Consider the following 26,218-nt stretch of genomic DNA (forward strand, 5'->3'; position numbering starts at 1 on the left):
TTGCTTGGTGAAATACTTACCTCATGACATGATCTTTTTGAGGAGCATGTATGAAATACAGGAACAGGTACAATAAATGTGCAGATCACTTTTTGAAATGTTGGTAAACAAGGTATGATGCCACTTGTTTTTCCTTTTATAGCATGTGATTTTTGAAAATAAGCCAATCACCTTATTTTTTTGCCTACTACTACATTATAGAACTAGCTGAACTTAACATTTTCATCACTTTTACTATAAATACAAGGTCCTATTTTTGATTAGGGTGACTGAAAGTGATTTGGAGAAGCTGGTGGAGATTCTCCTCTCCTGCCCTCCCCCATAATACACAGATTCCATCTGAAGTATGGAAGAAACAGAAACTGAAGGGCAACTCTTAGACAGAATGGAAACAGAAACATCTGATGGTTAATGACAGATTAATGGGGTGGGGCGGGAATAGGATTTTGCAGTAACCTTCTCCTGGAGTGGGGAGGGAATGGGGATTTTACAGTATCTTTCCTGCCACGCTCACCAAACAACACCATGCCCAACAAGCCATGCCCACAGAACTGGTAGTAATTTTTTTTTTAATCCAACCGCTGCCCAGGTGGCTTTCATACCTAATGTAGGACTAAAATCATAGTCTCTCTCTATACTATTCTTAGCCTAGTTCCTTAACTATTAATCCAAGTACATTTAACATTCTCTCTCTCTCTCATTCTGAATTGGTGTAGGCCAGTGGTGGCTAGCCTTTTCGGGCTCCTGTGCCAAAAATTGTGTGCGCCCTTGCATGCTCGCGCTCGTGTGCCAGCACCCAGAAGGCAATGCTCCCCCCCACGCCCCCTACGCATCCGCACGCAATCCCCACCCACCCACCCCCGCTGCCCCCTTATCTGCACTGCGCCTCACAGCTGATTTTTGGCCAGTTTGAGGCTTCAGGAAGGCTTCTCCAAGCTTTTCAGACCGAAAATTAGGCCCATTTTATCAATTCCAGTATTTCCGGAAAAACAGGAAGTGATGAAATGGGCCTAGTTTTCAACCTAAAAAGCCTGCAGAAACCTTCCTGAAGCCTCTGGGAGGCCAAAAAAGGCCTCAAACCAGCCAAAAATCAACTGTGAGGCATGTGCATGTGCAGTGAGGTAAGTTTGCCTGCACTCGTTTGCTAGCATAAATTGCTCTATGTGTCACTCGTGGCATGTGTGCCACAGGTTCACCATCACGGGTGTAGACAAAAAGTTAGGAAGCTATAATAAAGTCCTATTTTCTTCATCCGAGCCCAATATTTACTTGCTAAACAACACAGTTGTTCAATGAGGTTTGCTCCATTTTACATTTTTGCCACAGTTGCTAAGTGCGTCATTGCGGTTGTTAGTAACTCAGTTGTTAAGTGAATCTGGCTCTCCCCATTGACTTCGCTTGTCAGAAGGCCACAAAAAAACACAAAAAAACAACCATGACCCCAGGACACTGCAACTGTCATAAATATGAACCGGTTGCCAAGCATCCGAATTTTGATCATACGACCATGGAGATGCTGCAACGGTCATAAGTGTGAAAAAAGGTGATAAGTCACTTTTTTTCACTTCCGTTATAGCTTTGAACGGCATCTACAGGGAAGATCTATGCTTGCTATGCTGCCCTTTCATGGCTCTTATAAATACTTATTTGGAGGAACATGATTGTTACTTGACAGATAGGTCTAATTACGCCTGCAGAAAACAAGAACAATTTCTCTCAAATGCCATCATTTTGCTCCAGGAAATAAAAGCCAGAAAAGAACAGAAAGTGCCTGTATTAAGTTACAAGTCCAGGCTTTTGTCTCTTTCTCTGATAGCTTGTAAGCAAACCTCCATCCAAGGCAGGTAACAAGAGCAACCTGTACCTCCAGTTCTGTACCTTGCGTACAGATCCTAGCAAGTATACAATAGTCAAGCATGATTACAGTGTCACTGGTAGCATTAGGACTTTGCAACTTCTTCCCTTAAAGGTGTAGCACTACCCAGAGCAGAGGTTCTCAACCTTGATGACTTTAACACATGTGGACTTCAACTCCCAGCTTCCCCCACTGCTTGGGGCAATTCTGAAAGTTGAAGCCTACCCATCTTAAAAGTTTCTGAGATCAAGAAATGTGCTTCTAGTAATTAGTACTCAACTCCCATTATTCTTTTCCAGGAATTATTCTCCACTCTGAAAGAACAGTAATCAGTCACAGGATTCCCTTTCTCTTAGCTCTTGAAAGCCAGTGCAATAAATCCCCTTGGTTGACAGGGATTTGCCCATACATCTAAGATAAAAACCACAGATTTGATCTCATTCAATTGAAAAAAAAAAGACAAGAGAGAACATAATATTCTGTTACATGATCTGTCCTAAAGAAGAAGAAGAAAAAAATGAAATTGCCCTGAAATGGTGGCGGCTCTAACACAACTGTTTCCAAACTTGGCAACTTCAAGACTTGTGGACTTCAACTCCCTGAGCCAGCCATTGCTGGCTAGGGAATTCTGGGAATCGAAGTCCACAAGTCGTAAAGTTGCCAAGTTTGGAGACCCCTACTCTAGCATCTCTTTTCCAGGAGTGATTATTCATAACATATTTTATAGAATTTAAATACGTTTTGAAGTGGGTTGAAGGACAAAGAGATGAAAGTAGAAGGAAGTTTACCTGTTGTTGAAGAATTACTTATTGATGATGAGCTTAAATGGGCAGCAGTGGTATTGGTGTCAGTTCCCTGTATGGACCCTGAAATAAAACAGATACATATCAATGTAATATTTGCAATATTTACAAACCTAGGTTCCCATATTTGTAATACTTTTAGCTATCCAAAATCTACATTTGTTCCAGTGGTGGTATTCTACCGGTATGGCCCGGTTCTACCAAGCCGGTAGTGCCAACGAACAGTGGAGACCAAACTGGTTCTTTCCTACGCTCTGCTGTTGGGCCCACCTGGGCTCCCATACTAACTTTTATTCCCTGCTTTTGAAGTGCAGCTGCTTTATGCGGCACATTCAGTGGCTGACATGCCGCATGTCAGCCACTGAAGTGACAGGGAGAGTGCAGGATTGCAGGAGGCGAGTCGGAACGCCTCTGCGCCTGCGCAAAGTGCGCCCAAGCCACGCCCACCGAACCGGTCAGGGGTGGGATCCGACAGGGTTAACTACCGGTTCGATGATTTACGAGGTTTGGTGATTTATGATGTGCTTCCTTGCACGCTGCGCGCGCGCCTGTAAATCGTCATCAGCACGCTGTGTGCAGAGAAGCAGCTTTTGAAACAGCCTTCTTTTCCTGCTTTTTTAACTGCAGCTGTGCCTTGCACGGCAGCTGAAGTTGAAAAAATCAGGAAAGAAAGGTCAGGTAAGAGCCCGGGTGGGCAGGTGGGCAAAAACACCAGCAGACATAGAACTGGTTCTATGTCTGCTGCTCTTCAGAGCTACTGATTCTACAGAGATGGACAGAACCGGTAGAAACCCACCCCTGGAACAGGTGGTAAAATTTTTTGCAACGCACCACTGATTTGTTCAAAAAAAGATAACAATTTATTATTATACAACACTCTTACACAACTGCAGCTGCAGTTGACATCTTCCTGAAGATGTTTTCCCTGGATTCAGTAGTATCAGACAACCATTGTCCTGTCTCCAATCTTTGCTTTTTGTAAGCAATAACTAGAGAGTACCCCACGTAAGTGGATTATTTGAATCGTTTTCAATGGAACAGATATCATCCTTGTTATCTGGCTGATTATGAATGTCCTGTATTAGTTACCAGTAGGTTTTGGGGTAGAAATTAAAATATTGGTTTTAATTTATAAAATAGGACTGACTTCTTCAACTAGAATTGACCAATATGATACACATGTAATGATAACAATTACTTCCTACTCTGAAATCAGAGGTCTGGAGATGTTCTTCTGTCATGGCCTCCATGAGGAATAGCTCTCCCCTGGAAATTAGTGTTGACCTAAACCTGTTGAGCAAGCGGTAAGAAAATAAAATAGAAATAACCTACTTTCTAAATTTGTTAGACAGTATCTAACTAGTTTATATATTGATAATAATATTTAGATAATAGGGTTGTTCATTTCATATTTTTGGGCTGCATTTTTTGAATTTTTTATTGATTTTATTATTGTATTCACAATGCTATAATGTACCTATTGTAAATGTTTTATGGTTTTATGCCGCACAGAGTGAAAGGACTACAGTGAAAAAAATCTAATCAATAAATATGAGAATGACGAAGAGAATTCTCTCAAATGAAAAAAAAAAGTGCAGGTTGACCTAAAATATTTTGCACCCTGTTGAATGCTACATATATATTTGAAAGTTTTCAAACCCCTCAAGGGGCATCCTTTCATATCCCCTCTAGAGTGAAAAAAATAGCATAAATGACAATTATTTCAAAAAATCCTCACTCTACTATGGAATATATAGTCAGAAACCACCCACTTCTTTTCTTTAACTGTTAAGAGATTCCTGGGTAAAAATGGAAGAGAAGCCAAAGAGAGAAAGGGTGGAGAGAGATTTTTTGAATGCAATATATATTACCAGAGACACCTGGAAAAGGGTGGTTAGAAATTAAGCTTAATTTCTATGTAGCCTAAAGCAGTGAGACATTAATAGGTTGCTATGTTTCCAGAATAATGTTTCAGAATTAAGAAGTATGTGTATATGAGGCAAGATGGAAAAAAAACCTTCTTAGTCTATGTAGAATGAGGAATTTAAGAACCTAATTTTTTTTAAAAAACCCAATAAACACTGGAAGCAATGAATAAAACTCTATAGAAGAGCAGAGAACAAGCCAAATCCAACTTAGCTAATGATTCTGTTGCAGTTTTCTGACTGCTTACTGGTGGTCCTCAACATACGGCCGTAATGGAACTTGCCCAATATGGGTCATACATTGGATCAATCCAATTTTACGACCTGCTTTGCAGTGATCACTAAATGAATGCCACGATTGTTAAGCGAATCCATTGCTCACCATGGCGTGGTTTTGCAGACAACAGAAAGTAACTTGCAGTTAAAATGGTTGCTAAACAACTTATCATAAATTGAGGACCATCTGTACTAGTGAAGTTGGTGTATTTGCTGCCTTAAAGTGCATCCCCTTGTAGAAAGTTAGCACCATCCCTCCTAGAAGAATGAAATGTTTTAGGAAAGATTAAAAAAGGCAGAATATTATATTTCCCCTACAAGAGAAATAGAAGTCTTAAGGGAAACATAAATTCAGAGACATGACCCTCCAGGACATTATAGGACAGTGGTGGCTAACCTTTTTGGGCTCCTGCGCCAAAAATTGTGCGCACGGTTGCATGCTTGCACTTGTGTGCCAGCACCCAGAAGGCAATGCGTGCCCCCCATGCCCCCTACGCATCCGCACGCAATCCCCACCTCCGCCTCCCCTTACCTGCACTGTGCCTCACAGCTGATTTTCACCAGTTTGAGGCCTTTTTCAGCCTCCCAAAGGCTTGAGGAAGGCTTCTGCAGGCGGAAAACTAGACCCGTTTTGTCACTTCTGGAATTTTCGGAAAAACAGGAAGTGACGAAACAGGGCTAGTTTTCAGAAGCCTGCAGAAGCCTTCCTGAAGCCTCTGGGGGGGCCGAAAAAGGCCTCAAACCAGCCGAAAGTCAACTGTGAGGCACGCACATGCCCATTGAGGTAAGTTTGCCTGCAGCTTGCGTGCCGGTACAAATGGCTCTGTGTGCCACCTGTGGCACGCGTGCCATAGGTTCACCATCATGTTTATAGGATTATCTAGCAGCAGGGCTCACTCCATGACAAAATCACCTGGGGACATTGAATCACCAGGCTTCAACCAAACTTGATTCAGACAAACATGACCCCACATGAGAATCTGACTACATCCAATAGAATACATTTCTGTCACAGGAACAGGAAGCTCAAAGGCAAGGCCCAAGAGAAGGTATAAATAACCCTCATTCTCCATTCCATGTGGTCAACTGCCCAGGACCTCAACCTGTTCATCAATACACCGTCTTTCCAATCAGCCTCCATGTTTCCAGTATCTTTCTCCCCGCTTGGAACTGAAAACCAGATGGACATTTCTTCCAACAACCTCCTTTTTGTATATTACCCTTTAAATATTTGTTGTATTCTTTAATTCAGTGTTTCTCAACCGTGGCCACTTTACAGTGTCTGGACTTTGACTCCCAGAATTCGATAGTCAGCAGCACGCTGTAGTTGCAGAAATCTTCAGCTACAGGGAGCACAGTGGTTCAAATGTTGTGATTAATGTTTATTTTAAACAATGCTAGCCGACAAGCCTCTCTTGTCACTGCGAATCTCTACATTTTCCCCATGGCTGATATAAAAGCATGGGCTTCTCTCACACATGCATGTTCTAAAAAGCTGCAAGGCAGAATTGTTAGTGATGGTGAGAACTTAGGTTGTTATTTAAAATCATTTTCAACAAAAGTCTGCATATCATGAGTGCAATTTTGGAAATCTACCAAGAGATTTGTGGTTCAGATACAACGATCAAACCAATGAACCTTAATTTACTAGACCAAATACAACCTTGTGTCTAGTCTCTGTTGAGTTTTTAAACCACGATTTCTGCTGTTGTTTGAACTAGAAATTACTCCCAAACTATAATCCATTTCCTTCAGATCTATGAGGTACACCAGATCAAGAAACCCATGCCACAGGAAGACTATATCTCATTTAAACTGAGATAGGCTATAGTAACGAATCTTGAAACTCTGTTTGTGTTTTATCTTCCTTTTTTTCTTATATTCCAATTAAGTCAGGGTAGAGCCAGCTTGATGCCTGATACCATCGCTTTTCCCAAAGTTTAATAATGTTTCTGCCTTCATTGTTTTTGAATATTCCCTTCACATGTCGTCTTATACAGATACAGATTAAGAGAGTTGAAAGGGACCTTGTAGGTCATCTAGTCCAACCCCCAACCACCCAAGCAGGAGACCCTATACCATTTCTGACAAATGGCAGCCCAATCCCTTCTTGAAAGCCTCCATTGATGAAGCTCCCACAACTTCCAAAGGAAAACTGTTCCATCTAGTTGATTGTTCTCCTCACTGTCACTCTTGTTCTCACTCTTGATGGCTCTCTACTATTATATAGTTCAGATACTGTCCAAAATGAAGTCTGTAAATTGTTGTTATGACTTTGGACTATCGTAAATTTTCGCAAGCCCAATTGTGCAATTGGAAATATTAATTGTGCAAACACATTGCCCAACGGGAGAGGGAAGTGAGACAGCAAAAAACAATTTTAAAAAACCCCACAGCTTCTGGAATCTTCTACACAGAAACCCCTCTAATATCTGCCATCAACTATCACATTTCAATATTTAAGGTGACAGAAGAGAACAATCTTAACTGCCTGATGTTTCCACCCAATATTTGACATGTGATTTTCAGCATGGCACTCGAAGGAGAGATGCAATCCTCGGACCACAACAGATTGTGTGTTTGCATCCTACAATCTATATAAATAAAAGCAAAATACCACTCACGCATCATCACCATCATCTCCAGAACCGTAAAGCCTACAAACTTGAAATTTGGCACGTATGTTTCTCTTGGCTTCTAGATGCTCACTAAGAAAGGATTTTTTTGAAATTACCATCAGAGCATTAGCATTTTGTATATTATTATTAACACGTTCTGATGCTAAGGAGTTCTACTCCCCGTCCCCACCTGAAAAGAAATCTCTTCCAAATGCAAAACGCAAGCAGAGGAGTTTTAGTTTCATAGAAGCAACCAGCTTTAGTACAGAACAGTTGAGCTAAGCCATGCTCAGGCTCCTTGTTGTCTCCTTCTTGCTCACACAGCAAATACTGCTTCAGTTTCCAAACAGCCCTCAACTTTCTCACACGTTGACAGGACACTAGCCAGATGAATACCGATGGATGCTGGTAGGCAGAGGTACAATTTTTTCCCCTTATTTTCCTCCCCAAAAACTAAGCCCGACCACAGTTTCGTAGCGAAGCACGGGTATCGAGCTAGTATTTTCCTAAAGCAAAAGACAGTCTGCCCATTCTGTGAGTTAATTTCCATTAGGCTCAGCTGATCAGGTCGTCTGTATGGAAAGAACAACAACGCAACATTCATCTAGTTTGTGTCAATGGCAGTTATATAATTTAAATATCAAATTGCAAGAGTAAGAGAGAAACTTCCTTGCCAGATAGTAAAAAGAGAGGTTCCTTCTTTTTTCTTAAAGAAACACTGGCTTAGTTCATGTTTATTTTGTGCCATCCTATATAAGTCTACTCAAGATGCTGGTCCCAAGGCATAAGCAACTACCAGCTTCAAGAACTGTATATTTATAATGATGTTACCAACCAATTTATAACGATGCTACCAACCACTATGGAGTTCAATATTTCCATTGCTAAATGAGACAGTTGTTAAGTGAGTTTTGCCCCATTTTACAAACTTGCTTGCCATGGTCGTTAAGTGAATCACTCCACTCGTTAAATCAGTAACATGGCTGTAAATGAGGCTTCCCCACTGGACTGAAAGAAGGTTACAAAAGGTGATCACATGACTGCAGGAAACAGCGACTGTCATAAACCTGAGCCAGTTGTCAAGCGTTCTGACTTTTGATCGCATGATCATGGGGATGTTGCAACGGTCGTAAGAGTGAAAAATAGTCGCAAGTTACTTTTCTTAGTGCTGCTCTAACACTGGATGGTCACTAAACGAATTGTTGTAAGTCAATACCTGTATAAAGTCTTTGTTAAAATACAACAATCCACTTCTTGAAGATTTATGTCAGGGATGTCAACCTCGATTTCATTTTGCATCAGCGTTGTATTTGACGTTGGTGTGTGTGTGTGTGTGGCCAGGGGGGTATGGCCAGCTCAACATCACTCGTGTCGGGGGCACCTGTTATGGCCTGGGCGGGCGAGATCTGTTTTTGGCTATGATGGATTCCTGCCATGATGACCCCCCCGCCACAAGCTCCGTTTGCACTGGTGGAGGGCTACAGGAGGCTATCAAGGCTCAATTTTCACTAGCAGAGGCACCGTGGATCGGTCCTCCCCAGTTTCCAGAGTGGCCCCATCGGCCAGATCTAAGCAACCCATGGGCTGGATCTGGCCCACAGGCTTTGAGTTATACCCCTCTTTGAGTTACACCCTCCTTGCTCTTTTTCCAGAATATTAAAAATAGTACTTTTTCCCATCAGGTTGAGGGTCATCAAAAAAGCAAAACGAATCTTTTTTACTCTTATTGTCTTCATTTATCATTTCATACATGCTACTTTCCTTTTGGGCTTTATTCTGCCTTGAATGATCCCACCTGGCCAACAGGCAGATAGCAAGTATGGTTAGTCCTTGACTTATGATTTCAGTGGAGCCTGCCCATTGCCATCCTAAGTTAGGATGTTGTAAGCAGATAACTGACCCGATCTTAATTACCTTTTTATGGTAATCATTAAGTGATCACAGTGATAGTTAAGCAAACTCATTGTTTGCTACGGGGTACTTTTGCCAAAAAAACCCAGAGTAAATGGCAAAAACAATGTAAATCATGGTTCCACGGCCGCAGGATTCTGCAAACAGGTATATATACGGGCCAGTAGCCGAGCCCCCAAAATGCTAAGCAACAAGTTGTAAGTCGAAGACTACCTGTATCACTAATTAAATGCATAATATTATGGAATAAATTGGACAATATGCTAATATTATAGAGGTCTGACAAAACCCATTGTTCATTATACTGTGTATAGCAGTTATCCTAGTTAATCAGAGATCATGAACCTATTATCATTGAAGGTAAAGGAAATTCACAAGGTCAGTTCTGTTTACTAAATAGGAAAACTTTGCCTTTAAAAAACGAACTCTTGGGGTAGGAGGAAACTACCAAAATATATCCTTTATAATGCTCTGGAACAGAGGTGTCAAACTCGATTTCACTGAGGGCCGCATAGGGTTGTGTTTGACCTTGGGGGGTGACCGTGTCCAAGTTGGGCGTGTTCAGTTCAACATCACTCGTGTTCGGGGTGCCTGTGGTGGCTTGAGAGCTCTGCCAGCAAAAACAGGCTCCGTTTTCAGTTGGGACAGCCTCCTGCAGGGCTCTGCCAGCGAGAACGGGTGCACTCACCGACCTCCATTTTCACTGGCAGAGGTACTGTAGGCCGGTCCTTCAGTTTCCAGGGTGGCCCCGTGGGCCAGATCTAAGCACCCCACAGGCCCCATCCGGCCTGCGGGCCTTGAGTTTGACACTCCTGTTCTAGAACAATTTCTCTCAACCTTGGCAACTTTAAGATGGCTGGACTTCAACTCCCAGAATTCCCCAGCCCACCTAGGGAATTCTGGGAGTTGAAGTCCAGTCATCTTAAAGTTGCCAGGGTGGAAAAACACTGCACTAGAGTGATCAATGTGCATATGATGCATTATACAAAACCATCTCCTAAACCAGCTTGAGCTCAATAGGACTTACTACTGAGAAACTAGGCACCTCGTTGCCCAAACTCACTTTTTCAAGTTATATTTTCTTTCATCTTAAAAATGAGACTGCTCTTGGAAGAAATCTGCCTGTGTGACTTTCTGCATTGCCTTGCCTGTCATGAATGCTCTGTTAAGGTAAAGGTTCCCCTCACACATACCTGCTAGTCATTCCCAACTCTAGGGGGCGGTGCTCATCTCTGTTACAAAGCTGAAGAGTCAGCGCTATCTGAAGACATCTCCATGGTCATGTAGTCGGCATGACTAAACGCTGAAGGCGCACGGAACGCTGTTCCCTTCCCATCAAAGTGGTCCCTATTTTTCTACTTGCATTTTTTACATGCTTTCAAACTGCAGAACCTGGGACAAGCAGTGGGAGCTCACCCCATTACGTGGCGCTAGGGACTCGAACCGCTGAACTGCTGACCTTTCTGATTAACAAGCTCAGCGTCTTAGCCACTGAGCCACCACGCCCCCATACTCTTTTAAAGATGTGTTAATAACAATCTTTTAAAGTATTGGTCAAGTTATTCTGGGACTGGATTCAGCTCACAGACATTTAGTTTGTTTATTTATTAAATTTATATGCTGCGGCTTCAGAAATTGTGTTGAAATGACTTGCTTTTTCACTTGGAGCCTTCAGCCAAAGTTCTTTGATTTGCAGCCCATTTGAGATCCTGTAAAGAATGGCTCGGGACCTGTACACAAGAGCAGTAAAAACTCTAAACCATTCTCCCACCTCTCTGATTCATGCCTTTCAAATGACAATGGTTCCCTTTCAAACATTTGTGGCAAACTCATCAAATTAACCACAAGGATGCTTGCCAATATGTCCACTCAACACACATAACAAGAATTGTGACTTCCCGCCTGCTTTTCCCAAACTGTTATCATGAATGTCAGCTTGACCAGGGGACTCCAAACTTGGCAACTTTAAGACTTGTGGACTTCAACTCCCAGAATTTACCAACCAGCATTCCTCAGCATGGCAGGCTGAGGAATTCTGGGAGTTGAAGTCTCCAAATCTTAAAGCTGCCAAGTTTGGAGACACCTGAGTTTGACCATGCTGTTGATAAGGCCTGGTTCATGCTTCTGATCCTTTGCTGCCCTCTAAGACTTCCTTCCTTCCTTCTTTTCATAGGAGAAATTCAGCAACTACCCAGAAGCTTAAAAAAAATAACCAAAGAAGCTGACAAGGAGCATCAGAATCAATCAATCCTCCCTCCCTCCCTTTCTTCATGCTTTCCTTTCTCCTCCTTCCTTGCTTTCTTTCCTTCCATGTTTTTTTTTTCTTCCTTCCTTCCTTCCTTCCTTCCTTCCTTCCTTTCTTCCATGCATGCTTTCTTTCCTTTCCTCCCTCCCACCCTTCCCCAATCCTCCCCCCTTTTATTGTCTAATGTCCATTTGGAGAAAATACACTAAGTATCAGAGAGAACAGGATATATTTGTTTGTATATATGCCACCATGTTTACTTCATACTGTCACAGATAAGTACAGCTTCTGGCTTGCTTGCAGGATATGCTTCCCACTGTGCAAAAAAGTTTGTTCAAATTTGAGCACGGCTGATTGGATTAGCAGCCAGGCTTAAGATTTGTCGCCTTACTTGGAAGAAGCAAGTTGTCTAGCAATTGATGAGACTGGCTTCCTTATCTGTGTTTTGACTCAATATGGCAAGCTCTGTTCATGGCTTGCTTTGGATTTTAGGAAAGAGTGCCCTCCACTGCCGTCTTAGAAAAGGCAAAATATTGCTGTGTGTTCTAATGCCTTTCAAATTATGCTGCAGTAATTATGAGGCATAAACCCTGTTACCAAACAAACAGTGCAAATACCCTAGCATTTGAAAAAATGATCATGAAGAGTACAGCATTGCTGAACTATGAGCATTTACAAGAGAAAATGAGAGTTTCAGAACAAAATTAGGTTATCGGTACAATGAGAAAACAGAACAGTCTCTTTTGATAAATGGAGCTTGAAAGAAAAATTTACAATGTGGTAGGTACATTTTTTCCCCCTGCTCCAATCAACCAACCATATATCCCTCCTTCCTGTTCCATCCCCCATTCCTACCTTTCTTTCCAGGTTTTTTTTTTCAAACAAGCCATCATCATCAATCCTAGGTCAATATTCATGAAATCCACAAGTCTTCAAACTTGGCAACTTTAAGACTTGTGGACTTCAACTCCCAGAATTCTCCAGCCAGAAGTTCGGAGACCCCGGAAATTGTAATCCCTGGATGCCTCCTCAGTCAGCCTTTGCCCCCAACCCCACCTTATAACTTTTGCAAACTTCAGGACACTTCGACCTAGAGTTTTTTCATGCTTGGCAACTTGAAGATGTGAAGATTTCAAACTCCCAGCAACTTCAGCCTGCTGGCTGGGGAATTGTGGGAGTTGAAGTTCCCATACCTTCAAATTGCCAAGTTTGAATTCAAAACGCTAGGGATAAAATTTTGCATTTTGTTTCTTTTTTCTTCTGTTATTACTTTAAAAAGCAGTAAATAAAAAGTTGTGGGAAAAATAGGTTTAAACGAAGGACAGACAATCCGATGGGTTCTGCCTTCCCTTTAAATAAAAAAGAAACCATCTGTCCATAACATGCCTTACACCTATCCATGGTTCTAACATTTATTTTAGTTAGATCTCATTTTAAACCAGGAATTCAAAGCAATAGACACCGAAGGGAAGAGCGGGGGTGGAGTGGGGGGTGGGGGTGGCTTGTTAACCGCACAACAAAACCCCGATAGGGCGACAGGCTGAGAGCGAGTAGATGGCCTCAAGTCGCCTACCGAGCTTCCGTGGTTCAGGCTGGACTGGCTTTCGGATCACCCCAGACCGGATCCCAACACCTTCCCCTTCCACCAGCCTGTATCCAGAAAGAGGAGAACCGCTGGCCTCTTTTCCAGCGCAGGCATGTTTGGACTCGGAATTGAAAGTAGTTTTGGGCTACGTCCGCGGAGGAGCGAAGGGCTCGCCAGCCACACGGCTCTCCCAGCCTCCGAAAACAACAACAACTTCAACAACCCGCTTTGAATCCGACGATCCCACCCCTCTCTGTTTCCCCAAAACCTGGCGGCGGAAGGGGAGGTGGGGGGGGGTGGGTGCGGGAAACTTTGGGGAGCACCGTCCTCGGAGAGCCACGAGTTCGGAGAAACGTGGGAGGAGGAGAAAGTCGAAGAGAGAAAGTGGGTTTTTTTTTTTTTTGCGGGGTGGTGGCGGCGGTAAGAACCGCTTGTCGCTTACTTCCCAGGGATGGGGTGGGGTGGGGGGTATTATTTCCCGGGATCACCTACCCGAAAGGCAGAAGGGGGCAAGGAGCACCAGCCACGGCAGCAACCTCGGGTTCATGGTGGCCTCGATGGGGAATTAAGGGGGGAGGGAAGAAAACAAACAAACAAAAAAGTTCTTCTCAACAGCTGGAATCCGGAGCCAAGCCGTTTAGCGCCAGCGAAGACCTAGACACGGGTTTGACTCCCCAACGCGCGCACCACTTCCCCTCCAAGGCGCGGCTGCTCCGGTTAGGACCCCGGGGCGAGCTTCCCACGTGGTGCAAGCAGAGGAGGCGGGACGGCACGGCAGGTCCCGTTTTGGGCAAAGGCGGCGGCGGGGGGAGGTGGAGGGGAGGCTGTAGGTTTTGCAAAATGCAAAATTCTGCGGGGTTAGGAAGCCCTCCTTCCCCACCCACCCCCTCGACTGCCCCCCCGCCCCCCGGCTGGGCTGGCTAGGTTTCCTTTGCTTCCTCCCCCCCCCCTTTTTTTGCAGGGGAGACCCTCTCTCCCCTCCCCCCTCTTCCCCGTCGCGCTGGATCCTTGGCATCCTGAAGTGGGTGCCCCAATCCACCAGCCATTTCCCCGAAGGCTGGGCAAGCCTCCACGTACAAAAAAACAAAAACAAAAAAAACCAAGCCTGCTCCAGCACCCTCGATCCTTTTTGGCTGGCGGGGAGGCGCGTCTGGCAAGCGGTGTCTGGGCATGTTTTCACTTGTCCCCCAAAACAAGCCCCGGACTTCCCTTTTCGTTTTCCGACCCCTGCGCGTGTGTGCTGTGGGGTCAGAATAGCGAAGAGTTGGAAGGCACCTTGGAGGTCTTCTAGTCCAGCCCCACCCCCGCTTGCTCAAGCAGGAGAACCCTATGCCGTTTCAAGCAAAAGGCTTCAAATCCAGCAAGGATCCCATTTTGAAGCGGAGATTCTTCTCTTTCCCTGAACGTCTATGGAGATTCTCAAGTCATCCAGGTCATGGTTGACCCAAAGCAGCGGTGGGGATTCCATTTTTTTTGCTACCGGTTCTGTGGGCGTGGCTTGGTGGGGCGTGGCAGGGGAAGGAGCCTGCAAAATCCCCATTCCCTCCCCACCCCACTAACCTGCTTTCCAGCTCCGTTCTCCTGTGCAGGGCAACAAAAGAAGATCCAGCTGATCATCTGGGACTCAGGAGACGAGAATAGATGGGGGCAGGGCCAGTCACAGGTGGTATTTGCCGGTTCTCCGAAATACTCAAAATTTCCGCTACCAGTTCTGCAGAACCGGTCAGAACCTGCTGAATACCACCTCTGACCCGAAGGTGCTTTTTCAGGAGGCAGCTGGACTTTCTTGTTTTTTTCTGTTGAAGGTTCATATCATTATGAAGAAGCAAAAAGTTGTGATTTGATGCCAATGCCTTATTTTACTGCAGCAGAGAGAGTTGAAAGTTCATGTTTCTTTTTCTTTTTTTCTTCCCCCTCATTTTCCTCCCTACTGCTTTTCTATTTACTTTTGTATTTTATAATCTATATAAAAAAGCAAAATACCAGTTATGCATCATCACAAAACCTCCAGAACCATAAAGCCTACAAACTTGAAATTTGGCACGTATGTTCCTCTTGGCTTCTAGGTGCTCACTAAGAAAGGATTTTTCAAAATTACCATCAGAGCATTAATATTTTGTATATTATTATTAACACACTCTGATGCCAAGGAGTTCTAATCCTCCTCCCCACCTGAAAAGAAATCTCTTCCAAATGTAAAACACAAGCAGAGGAGTTTCAGTTTCAGTTTCAGTTTTACTTTAACAGCACCAAGCAGCTTTAGTACAGAACAGTTGAGCTAAGCCACGCCCAGGCTCCTTCTTGCTCACACAGCAAATACTGTTTCAGTTTCCAAACAGCCCTGAACTCTCACACACTGACTGGACGCTAGCCAGATGAATACTGATGGATGCTGGTACACAGAGGTACAATTTTTTCTCCTTATTTTCCTCCCCCAAAACTAAGCCCGATCACATAGTTTCGTAGTGAAGCACGGGTATAGAGCTAGTATTTTATAACTCAATAAAAATGTTAAACTGGAAGTAGTTTCGCTTCACATCCAAAAAGCTTCTTCAGCTCTGATTGGATGGTGGATCCTTCCATTCCCCACAGAGCTGAAGAAGTTTCTTGGATGAGAAGCAAAATGTCTTCAAAGAAAATATAACAAAAGTCCAGTTGCCTCCTGAAAAAGCACCGTTGGGACTTCTCTGCTTTCTCTTTTTTTTACTTTTTCACTTTTTAAAAACCCTACAGTGATTGAACAGTGTGGCTTGTTTCTACTGTTTACCCTTATGCCTAATTCTAACCCACGATGTGTTGAATCGTGTCTTCTAGGTTCCTAGGACACACAGAAACTCAAATTAACCACGTGGGCTGGATTCCCACCACGTGGTAGGCAAGGGATAAGCAATTGTGTTCTGACCCAAACCTGGTTCCAAGAAAGCAAAGACAAGACAAAGGCAGCAGTATAACCTTTTTATGTTTCAGCTAAGAATCCTGTTTCTTCACAGATAAAAGGCTGCTTCCAGCTAATTAGCTCCAACAAGAAAGAGCCTTGCCCAGTTTTTGCAAGTCTGCCAAAACAGAACAGATAAGAAATAGTTTACAACACAAGAGTCTTCAAATACCAACTGTAACGTCCATGAGGCTGAGTTCAGAATGTGTTTGCCTTCTGCAAAGTATGTTCGTTGACAGCTGGCTTTTATCTTCTTGAAGGAGGGGCTATTATCTTGCAGTCTTACTCCCGAGTCTCCTGTGCTGTTGTAACTGTTCTTTCCTCCGAGAAATCCTCCGAGTACGTGCACGTGCACTTGGCACAGGCTCCTCGGGAATCTCCTCATCACTGCTGCCAGCCCCCACAATCTCTGAAGGCAGGAGTCCAGGGGTGGGATTCTACCAGTTTGCACCTATTCACTAGAACTGGTTGTTAACATTCTAAGCAGTTCAGAGAACTGGTTGTAAGAAGAAATTACTGGCCTAATCCTATAAGGAAGGCAGGAAGGAAACATTCTGGTGTTGCTTACCGAAACTGCCTCTCCATTAACCTTTATTACATTCTTGGCAGGACTAGACTTCCTGTCTCAGGAACTTCTCTGGAGTTTTTTTCCCCTCCTTTGCTGGTACTTTGCTTGTGTGGAGTGACCTTTCAAAGTTACAATGGCACTGAAAAAAGTGACTTATGACCATTTTTCACACTTACGACTATTGCAGCATCCCCACAGTCATGAGAGGCCCAGGTGAGGAGATGCGTGCCTCGATGTGAGCCAATAACATGACCATCAAGCCATGTCCACCCAGTCACATGACCACCAAGCCACGCCTACCACCTGAGCCACGCTCACAGAACGAATTGTTAAAAAATTTGAATCCCACCTCTGCAGCAGTCCACTCCCTAATGGTCCTGGCCCCTCATCTTTGTCCTTGCTCTCCTCAGCCATCTGCACCTGCTGCCGGCTAACACATTCTGGGATTCCCGCATACTATGAGCTACAACTTTGCTTCACCCCAGCCAGTAGAGTGAAGGGGGAAAACTACCCCAGACTCATTGGACAACGGAGACCAACACAATCTGTTTGAGCCAAGTTTATTGATCTGACACAGGTCCATTTAGTGACCATTTAAAGTTACAACATCATTGAAAAAACTTAGGAGCATTTTTCACATTTGCAACCATTGCAGCATCCCCGTGCATCAAAATTCAGAGAGGCTTGGCAACTGACTCATATTTATGACCATTGCAGTGTCCTGAGGTCATGTGATTATCTTTTGCAACCTTCTGACAAGCAAAGTCAATGGGGAAGCCAGATTCACTTAACAACCAGGTTACTAGTTTTAACAACTGCAGTGATTCCCTTAACAAATGTGGCGAGAAAGGTTGTAAAATGGGACAAAACTTGTTTAACTGTCTCACTTTAGCAACATAAATGTTGGGCTCAGTTTTGGTCATACAGTGAGGACTACCTAGTTTTCTTTTTCTTACAGAAAAGGCAGAATGACTCCCATTCAAACCCATGACCAAAACAACCCAAGTATGCTTAGCCTTTGATTTGTGTGCTCAGCAAGCCTTGAGTAGCAGTCATGACCCTAGAAGGGATCTTACAGAAAAGGCAGAATGACTCCCATTCAAACCCATGACCAAAACAACCCAAGTATGCTTAGCCTCTGATTTGTGTGCTCAGCAAGCCTTGAGTAGCAGTCATGACCCTAGAAGGGATCAACATCTCCAGGACATAAGCCCTGAGTTTGCAGTTTCAACCTCTTAGAAAGCTATTTATATGTCATATGATCAAAGAGCCAGTATGGTTTTAGTGTTTAAAGAAAGGGTCTAGCTTACCCATGGGCTTCATCCCTAAAGCAGCAGCCTCCCAAGTTCTCCGATGTTCAAGGCAGGCACCTTAAGCCAGGGGGGTCTTCAAACTTGGCAACTTGAAGACGTGTGGACTTCAACTCCCAGAATTCCTGAGCTAACGGTACTGGAGGAGGAATTCTGGGAGTTGAAGTCCACACGTCTTCAAGTTGTCAAAGCTTTAGGGATGAAGCCCATGGGTTACCTAGAGCCAGTCATTCTCTCTCGGTCCTAGAAATCCAGCCAAAAGACCTTGCAGGACTGGTCCAGGCAGTTATTAGGAATTAACACTGATCCCAAGGCACGCCCTACCTCCCAAAAAGGTACCAATACCCAGTGGTGGGATTCAATTTTTTTTATTACCGGTTCTGTAGGCGGGGCTTGGTGGACGTGGCAGGGGAAGGATATCCTGTAAAATCTCCATTCCCTCCCCACCCCACTAACCTGCTTTCCAGCTCCATTCTCCTGTGTAGGGCAACAAAAGAAGACCCAGCCAATCAGCTGAGACTCAGGAGGCAGAGAATAGATGGGGGTGGGGCCAGTCAGAGGTGGTATTCTGAACTGCTCAAAATTTCCACTACTGGTTCTCCTGCTGAATAACCACCTCTGCTGATACCTCTCTGCAGCCATTTTGTTCGGCCAAACTTTCTAAATTAATTATTTATTAATAAAATAATTTATTAAATATTTTCTCCTTCAATAGCCATCAATGAAAAAAAAATAGGATTTGTGGTCAGCGAATCTGGGTGCTCTTGATTCCTTAATCTTTCACAAAGTTGAACTATGTGGTTTGTGTCTCATGGACACAAAGTCCCCGAGGAACGACCTCTTGTTCCCTTGGCCTCTGGTAGAAAACAGGGAAATGACATTAAGGGAGCTATGTGGTCTTTAACTGTGGACAAATATACTTTCCCCAAATGGTGAGCATTGTCTTCGGAACATGTTATTAGAAAAAAGTTTGGGAATCAAAAGAAGGTGTTGAGAGTAAGTTTGGAGGATCCAACTTCATCCTCAAGCATGGAAATGTACTCAAGGAAAGGTCTCTCTCTGGTTGTATCTGTTGCCCTGTTATATCTGTCAGGAGATGCATGCTCTGAGTCCTGTCAATCAAGGAGTGTCATCTATCTGAACCCAGGAAGAAAGCTTTTTTTGTCATGGCATCTACTCTCTGGAACATGAATCCTCTGGAGATCAGAATTGCCCCAAACCTGCTGACCTTCCATAAGGCCTTGAAGATCTGGGTTGTTGTCTACCTTGGGGTCCTTAAGAGCCTATTTTATGGATATATTAATTAGCGTGAGTTGTTTTCCCCTAAGTTGCCATTTATGTTATTTATAGTGTTGTTATTTTGCTTTTATTATGTTTTAAGCATTGTTAGCCACCACAAGTCATGTAATTAAGAAGGCTATACATTCAACAAGCAAGCAAACAAGCAAACAAACAAACGAACGAACTCAGAGCTTATGCACTGGAGATAAATTCCTTGTGTGTCTAATCACACTTGGCCAATAAAGAATATTTGTTCTGTTCTGTTCTGTTCTGTTCTGTTCTGTTCTGTTCTGACCTGCCCTGCCCAACCCTACCCTACCCTACCCTACCCTACCCTACCCTACCCTACCCTACCCTACCCTACCCTACTCTACTCTACTCTACTCTACTCTACTCTACTCTATTCTCACTGGATGGCTTTGTATTGTTCAGTCACAGCACAACCTATTTTATAGGGCTCCTTTTGTATGAATCAAATAAAAGGAAAAATATCTGCAGAAAAGGATGGATGGATGGGTGGGTGGATGGAATTGGTTGTAATGAATACATTATATATTTGTCCTGATGCGCAGGCATGTTTTCTGAATTCCACTTGCTAAAAAAGTAGACATTAAAAAAAAACCCTATTAAGATAATTGATTTGGATTGTGGCAAGATACTAAATACAACTAATTAAAAAAAATCTGTAGGATGAGAAAGAGTAGCTTCAGGAGTGCACATGACTCTAAAAATTCCTCTTTTTTCACTCACTGGAGCCTCTTCTGAAAACTTGGGAAAATCTCTGTTTATCTATTTCTGAATTGCTTTACCCACTAGATGGCAGGAAGAGATTTGAGAAGAATCTAAGGCTTCCAGGCTGTGGAATTCAGTCCTGTGTTTTGCTTTTAGAAGAGCAGCCAAGATTTTCTTCTCTTTTATCAGCCCAATATACCTCCCTCCCTCTCTCCCTCTCTCTCTCTCTCCCTCCCTCCCTCCCTCCCTCTCTCTCAAATTATATGTAGCTTCAATCATAGCTAGGCAAGAGGTAATGCAAACATTGCTATTCTACTAATATGTAGTTAGGTAAAATTTGCTGATAATTACTATAAATAAATATTCTACTTTGTATTTATTTTACAGCCACTAATGAAGACATAGAAATGCTTGTCAAAGAATCATTCTGATAACTTCAGTTCATGAAAAGAATGTTTGCAATATTCAAGATATAGACAAGAGGAAATGAGTTATGGCTATACTGATTGGAAGGAAAAGTCTCTAGAAATAATCCAGCCTAGTTTGATATCTGGATCCAGAGTAATATTCAGAAAAACAGAGCTCCAATGAGGAAAACACAAAAAATAGATAATAGGTGAGCGATAGATAGATAGATAGATAGATAGATAGATAGATAGATAGATAGATAGGTAGATAGATAGATAGATAGATAGATAGATAGAGATAATAGATAATGTTTGAGAAGATAAGCTAGATTTTAGGTGATATATTTCTTTATAGTCTGTTATTTCATAACTTTGTTTTGTTGTTTTGAGACAGGATATAACATTTTCAGCAACATCAGCTACATTGTGGAAATTTGAAGATTGCTTTGTACAAACGGGAAGAGGTGTTTGTATGGAGTAATGCCCATTTTGTAGACTTAATAGTTTGGCGTTGAGAAAAAATAGATGGAGTAGCTCAGTGGTTCCCAAACTTTTTCAGTTCACCGCCCCCTTAGTGCTACAAACTCATCCTCAGTGCCCCCCACCCAGGGGCGGGATTCAAATTTCTTAACAACTGGTTCTATGGGCGTGGCCTAATTTGTGGGCATGGCTTGGTTGTCATGTGACTGGGTGGGCATGGCTTGCTGGGTGGGCATGGCTTGGTGGTCAAGTGACTGGATGGGAGTGGTTTGGTGGTCATGTGAACGGGTGGGCATGGTTTGGTGGTCATGTGACTGGGTGGTCATGTGGCCAGGTTGCCATGTGACTGGCAAACCAAATATAAGTGGTCCTCGCTTAATGGCCAGTTGCTTAGTAAGTGTTCTAATTTATGACTGACCTCCCTAGAGCTACTTGACCTGTTTTTGGAGTTTTGACAGCCATGCGTGCGCGCGCGCGCGCGCACACACACACACACCCTTCTAACTCTGCTGGAGCAGGTGGTTGGACTAGATATCTCATTCCCTTTCTCCAGCCTTTCTTTCTTTCTTTCTTTCTTTCTTTCTTTCTTTCTTTCTTTCTTTCTTTCTTTCTTTCTTTCTTTCTTTTTCTTTCTGTCCCTTCCTTCTATCCCCCCTCTTTCTTTGTCTATCCTTTTTTTCCTTTCTCTCTCCCTTTTTCTTTCCCTTTTCTCTTTCTTTTCTTTCTTGTCTCTTCCTTCTCTCTCTCTCTTTCTTTCTCTCTTTCCCCCCTCTCTCTTCCTTTCTTTCCCTTCCTTCCATCCCTCCTTTCTTTGTCTATCCATTTTCTTCCTTCCTCTTCCTTTCTCTCTCCCTTTTTCTTTCTTTACTTTCTTGTCTGTTTGTTCTCTCTTTACCTTTCTCTCTTTCTTTTTCTCTCTTTCTCTCTTTCTTTTTCTCTCTCTTTGTCTCTTTTCCTCTCTCTCTTTCCCTCCTTTTCTTTTCTCTCTCTTTCCCTGTCTCTTCCCCCCTCTATCCCTTCCTTAACCTATCTACCTATTTTATGCCCATATAGGCATGGCCTAATCTGTCAAAGGTCTGGGTTAATCCTGCTTCACCCCAGTCCTTAATTTCCTCATTTCGTCCCCCATGACCGCCTCTTTCGTCATCCCACAGCCGTGACTTTACCTTCCTCCCATGGCTGAGTGCCAGGGAAGCAAGCCAGGGCTGAGCCATTGTTGTCGCTGGGCTCCCTGCCAGCCCATGTCACCCTCGTCATGAATGCCTGTAGCCACCACGTGTTTTTTTCGGTGCGGCTGGACTGGAGCCGCACGGAAAAAAACACACAGCAGCTGGAGGTTTTTTGCAGTGAAAATTACCGACCTCCGGCTTTGCTCTGCTTCTCCAATGTGCCACGGCAGCTGCATTCTAGGTGCCCCGCAGGTCCATCCCATTGAGCCCGCTGCACCGGAGGGACTTGCCCAAGCAAGTCTGAGTGGACTGGTGCAGCAGTCAATGGGGTGAGCCTGTATGGCCGGTGCCTAGAACGCGGTGGTGGTGGTGCGTTGGAGAAGTGGAGCAAAGTAATTTTCAGTCAGTAATTTTCGCTGCAAAAAGCCTTCAGACGCCGTGTGTTTTTCACCTAATGCACAATAAGAACTGACTGGGCAGGGAACAGAGGAGCAGGGCCAGCCAGGGGCTCATTTTACCGGTTCTCTGAACTACTGGGAACGGTAATAAACCAGTAGAATCCCACTCCTGAATTGCACTCTGTGAGGCCCCCACCTTCAGCACCCCCCTTGCCCCCTTAAGGCATCCCACTGCCCCCCAGGGGGCAGTAGCACCCACTTTGGGAATCACTGGAGTAGCTCACTGTTTTTCTCCTAATAAAATAAATTAGCCATTGAAACAGGTCAGCTATCTAATGCGGTTGACAAAACATGACATACAATCAATGTTGAGGGTAAAAGATGGGTAACGACAGTGGTGGGATTCAGTTTTTTTTTTTTTTACTACCGGTTCTGTGGGCATGGCTTGGTGGGCCTGACAGGGGAAGGATACTGTAAAATCTCCAGTCAGAGGTGGTATTTGCTGGTTCTCTGAACTACTCAAAACTGAACTACTCAAAATTTCCACTACCGGTTCTCCAGAACTGGTCAGAACCTGCTGAATACCACCTCTGGGTAACAATAAGATGAAACAAATGGCACAATTAAGTAACCATTGTCCAGAATAGTATAAGATCTGCTGCCTTGAGTAAAGGTTGGACTAGAAGACCTCCAAGGTCCCTTTTAGTCCTATCATACTATGATCTTATCCCTGACAAAGCCCATGTGTGGGTAATTTGAAGTATATTGTCCACGTTCTCATGATCTCCCTTCCTACCTAGAGAAAACTTATCTGAAGAAAACATGGAATGCTGGAATCTTTTGATACAATCTCAGCACCCTTGTTTAGCGCATATATATATATATATATTTGTTTTCTGAGGTTCTCGCGGGTATTTGTATGTGGATCTTTGGTTGTTCGGGTTTTCTCCCGCGTAAGATTCGAAGTATCTAGGCAACGTTTTGATGAAGTCTCATTCATCATCTTCAGGCTTCTGTCTCCGGCTCTGTGCTTCTCCCAAAGACAAAATCGAATTAGAAAACCAAGGAGTATACGAAATCCCCTGCACTGCCTGCCCTACCACATACATTGGACAAACTAACAGAAGAATAAGTGCACGCATTGAAGAACATAAGAACTCAATCAAAAAAGAAGAAATGACCTCTTCCCTGGTCCAACACCTCAAAGCCACAGGACATGAAATTGATTTTAAAAATGCCAGAACTATCGCCAAAACCGAACACTTCAACAGCAGAATAATCAGAGAAGCCATAGAGATAGAAAAACACCCACACAGCATGAACAAACGAGATGACACCTCCCGCCTTCCAGCCATTTGGAAACCCGCCCTCATGAACAGACGAGTACCTAACATGAAGAAGGACACCAGACCCACACCCATGAGAGCCACACAAGATGCCACCATCACACTTCCATGCAGAAAACAGACTCACACCCACTATGAAGATGCAGCACGACCACGAACTCGAAGCCAAACAGCAAGATCACAGCTCACCAACTCAAATCCCCCAGCAACTAAGACTAACCTGAGCACAACCAAGCCCCCACCTGAACAGAACACGCCTCCCACCAATCAGAACACGGCCAACCCCCCAACCAATCAGAACACAGCCAAACCCCCTACAAATGAGAACACACCCCCACCCAATCAAGTCCCACCCCCACTAGCAGTTAAAAGGAAGAAGCAGCTGCAATCTCACATCACTCTGAGAAGCACAGAGCCGGAGACAGAAGCCTGAAGATGATGAATGAGACTTCATCGAAACATTGCCTAGATACTTGAATCTTACGCGGGAGAAAACCCGAACAACCAAAGATCCATATATATATATATATATATATATATATATATATATATATATATATATATATATATATATAATTATTCACCAAGTGTATCTAGAAATGGGTAAAGTCCATGAAATGAAATCTATTATGGAAGTTATGTGTTGGAGTTTCAAATTAGAATCTCTTTTGTCCTCAGGATGGAGCAAAGTAGAGGGTTTTTTTAAAGTAGGAGGCTGAACGGGAGCTTCTAAGGATATCAATCTTCTAGACAAAGGAAAGGAAAGTAAGACAAAGGAGAGACAAATAGGATGTCCTTTATTTCCTCTCTCCACATCTGAAGACCCAAACATTCAGAAAGATGAACAGTTTCAGGGTTGAAGCTTCTGTAGCTCCTTCTCCAACAACCGTGATGAGAAAGATCAGCGGTAGTCTGATCACAAAAGTGTTTTGTTGATCACAGAGATCCCATTCCTCCCTGCCCTCCTGTGGTTTAAATTTTTTTAACAGTTCATTTGTATATTTTCACATTACATACATAGCAGAGGTGGTATTCAGCAGATTCTGACCAATTCTGGAGAACCGGTAGCATGGGATTTTGCAGTAACCTTCCCTAGGAATGGGGTGGAAATGGAGATTTTCCAGTATCCTTCCCCTGCCACTCCCACCAAGCCACACCACACCCACCAAGCCACACCACTCCCACCAAGCCACACCACTCCCACCAAGCCACGCCTAGAGAACCGGTAGTAAAAAATTTGAATCCCATCACTGATACATAGATGCTTAATGAACAGCTCATTGTCTGGGTCATTTTATTTATATATATAATAATACTTTTCCCAATTCTAATTTCTACCTCTACTATCCAACCATTTGTAAAACAAGTCCCATGTTTGAAAATACTCTTCTTTTTTCTTTTATTTTTAGGATCAATCTATCCATTTCTGTTCAATCTAATTTTTTTTAAATTATGTCTTCTTCTATAGGTGCTCCCTCATTTTTCCAGTACTGTGCAATGTTATATATTGCTGTCAAGACATTCAATATTAAATATAGATTCCCTTTATCATACCTTTCCAGTATTATGCTTAACAAAAATATTTCTGGCTTATAATCTATGTGTTGTTTTAACAGTTTTTCTAACCATGTATGTATTTTTATCCAATGTTTCTTTGCTTTGAACATGTCCACCACATGTGGTACATACGTACCTGGAGTCTGGTAACATTTTCCAACATCTGTTGGACATGTTTTTAAGCATCTTCGCTAACCTGGCCAGTGGTAGATGCCACCTATAAAACATTTTATATAGATTTTTCTTGTACATAGTTGCCATTGTCAACTTACAATTTCTTTCTCCAAGTTTTTGCCATTTATCTAATTTTTAAGTTTTTGAGAGCCCATGTTGAGGTAATTCCCCATTAGGAGAATGAGTGCATACAGGGAGAAGTATTTGAGAGTAGTGTTTGAATAATACACACACAGCACATAGATACACTGTACAGTAAATGTAGGTTTTTACTTCCAGAAACGTTTAAGCAAAGTTCAAGATAAGCAGTCCAAAGTCATTCACAGGTAAATCAGTCAGTTTTCAATCCAGGGATAATCCAATAACAAAGTCCAGTGTCAAAAACAGTTCAGTATCAGACTTACATCAAATCCAGGAATAGCAGTCAATTAGAGGAATGGCAAAACTCTCCAACAGAAGGAAAAAGAGACTCACTGAGACACACTCTCTTCTGAGACTAAGACTAAACAACCCAGGTTTCTGGCTCCATCTTATGGCCGTTTGAGAAACCACACCCAATTACATTTCTTTTTGCATTCTTAAAGATACAGTATTAAAATGTCTATCCTGGTTTATATATTTCCAACCCAAATAGCTGTTAGGT

The 26,218-nt window shown here is 43.2% G+C and overlaps 1 protein-coding gene across 1 annotated transcript in view; it reads right to left on the reverse strand.

Moving 5' to 3' along the window:
* Positions 1 to 13,933, reverse strand: part of TMEM123 (transmembrane protein 123) — a 30,153-nt gene extending 16,220 nt beyond the window's left edge. Inside the window, exons 1-2 of the mRNA XM_026706893.2 lie at positions 13,711 to 13,933; positions 2,644 to 2,721 (exon numbers count right to left, since the gene is read on the reverse strand). Coding sequence (XP_026562678.1) covers positions 2,644 to 2,721; positions 13,711 to 13,765 — 133 coding nt within the window. The 5' untranslated portion in view covers positions 13,766 to 13,933. The remainder of the gene's footprint in view (positions 1 to 2,643; positions 2,722 to 13,710) is intronic.
* Between the last annotated feature and the right edge of the window lie 12,285 nt (positions 13,934 to 26,218).

This window comes from Pseudonaja textilis, chromosome 7 (assembly GCF_049901715.1).
Source record: "Pseudonaja textilis isolate UNSWEBS1 chromosome 7, rPseTex1.2, whole genome shotgun sequence".
NCBI lineage: Eukaryota > Metazoa > Chordata > Lepidosauria > Squamata > Elapidae > Pseudonaja > Pseudonaja textilis.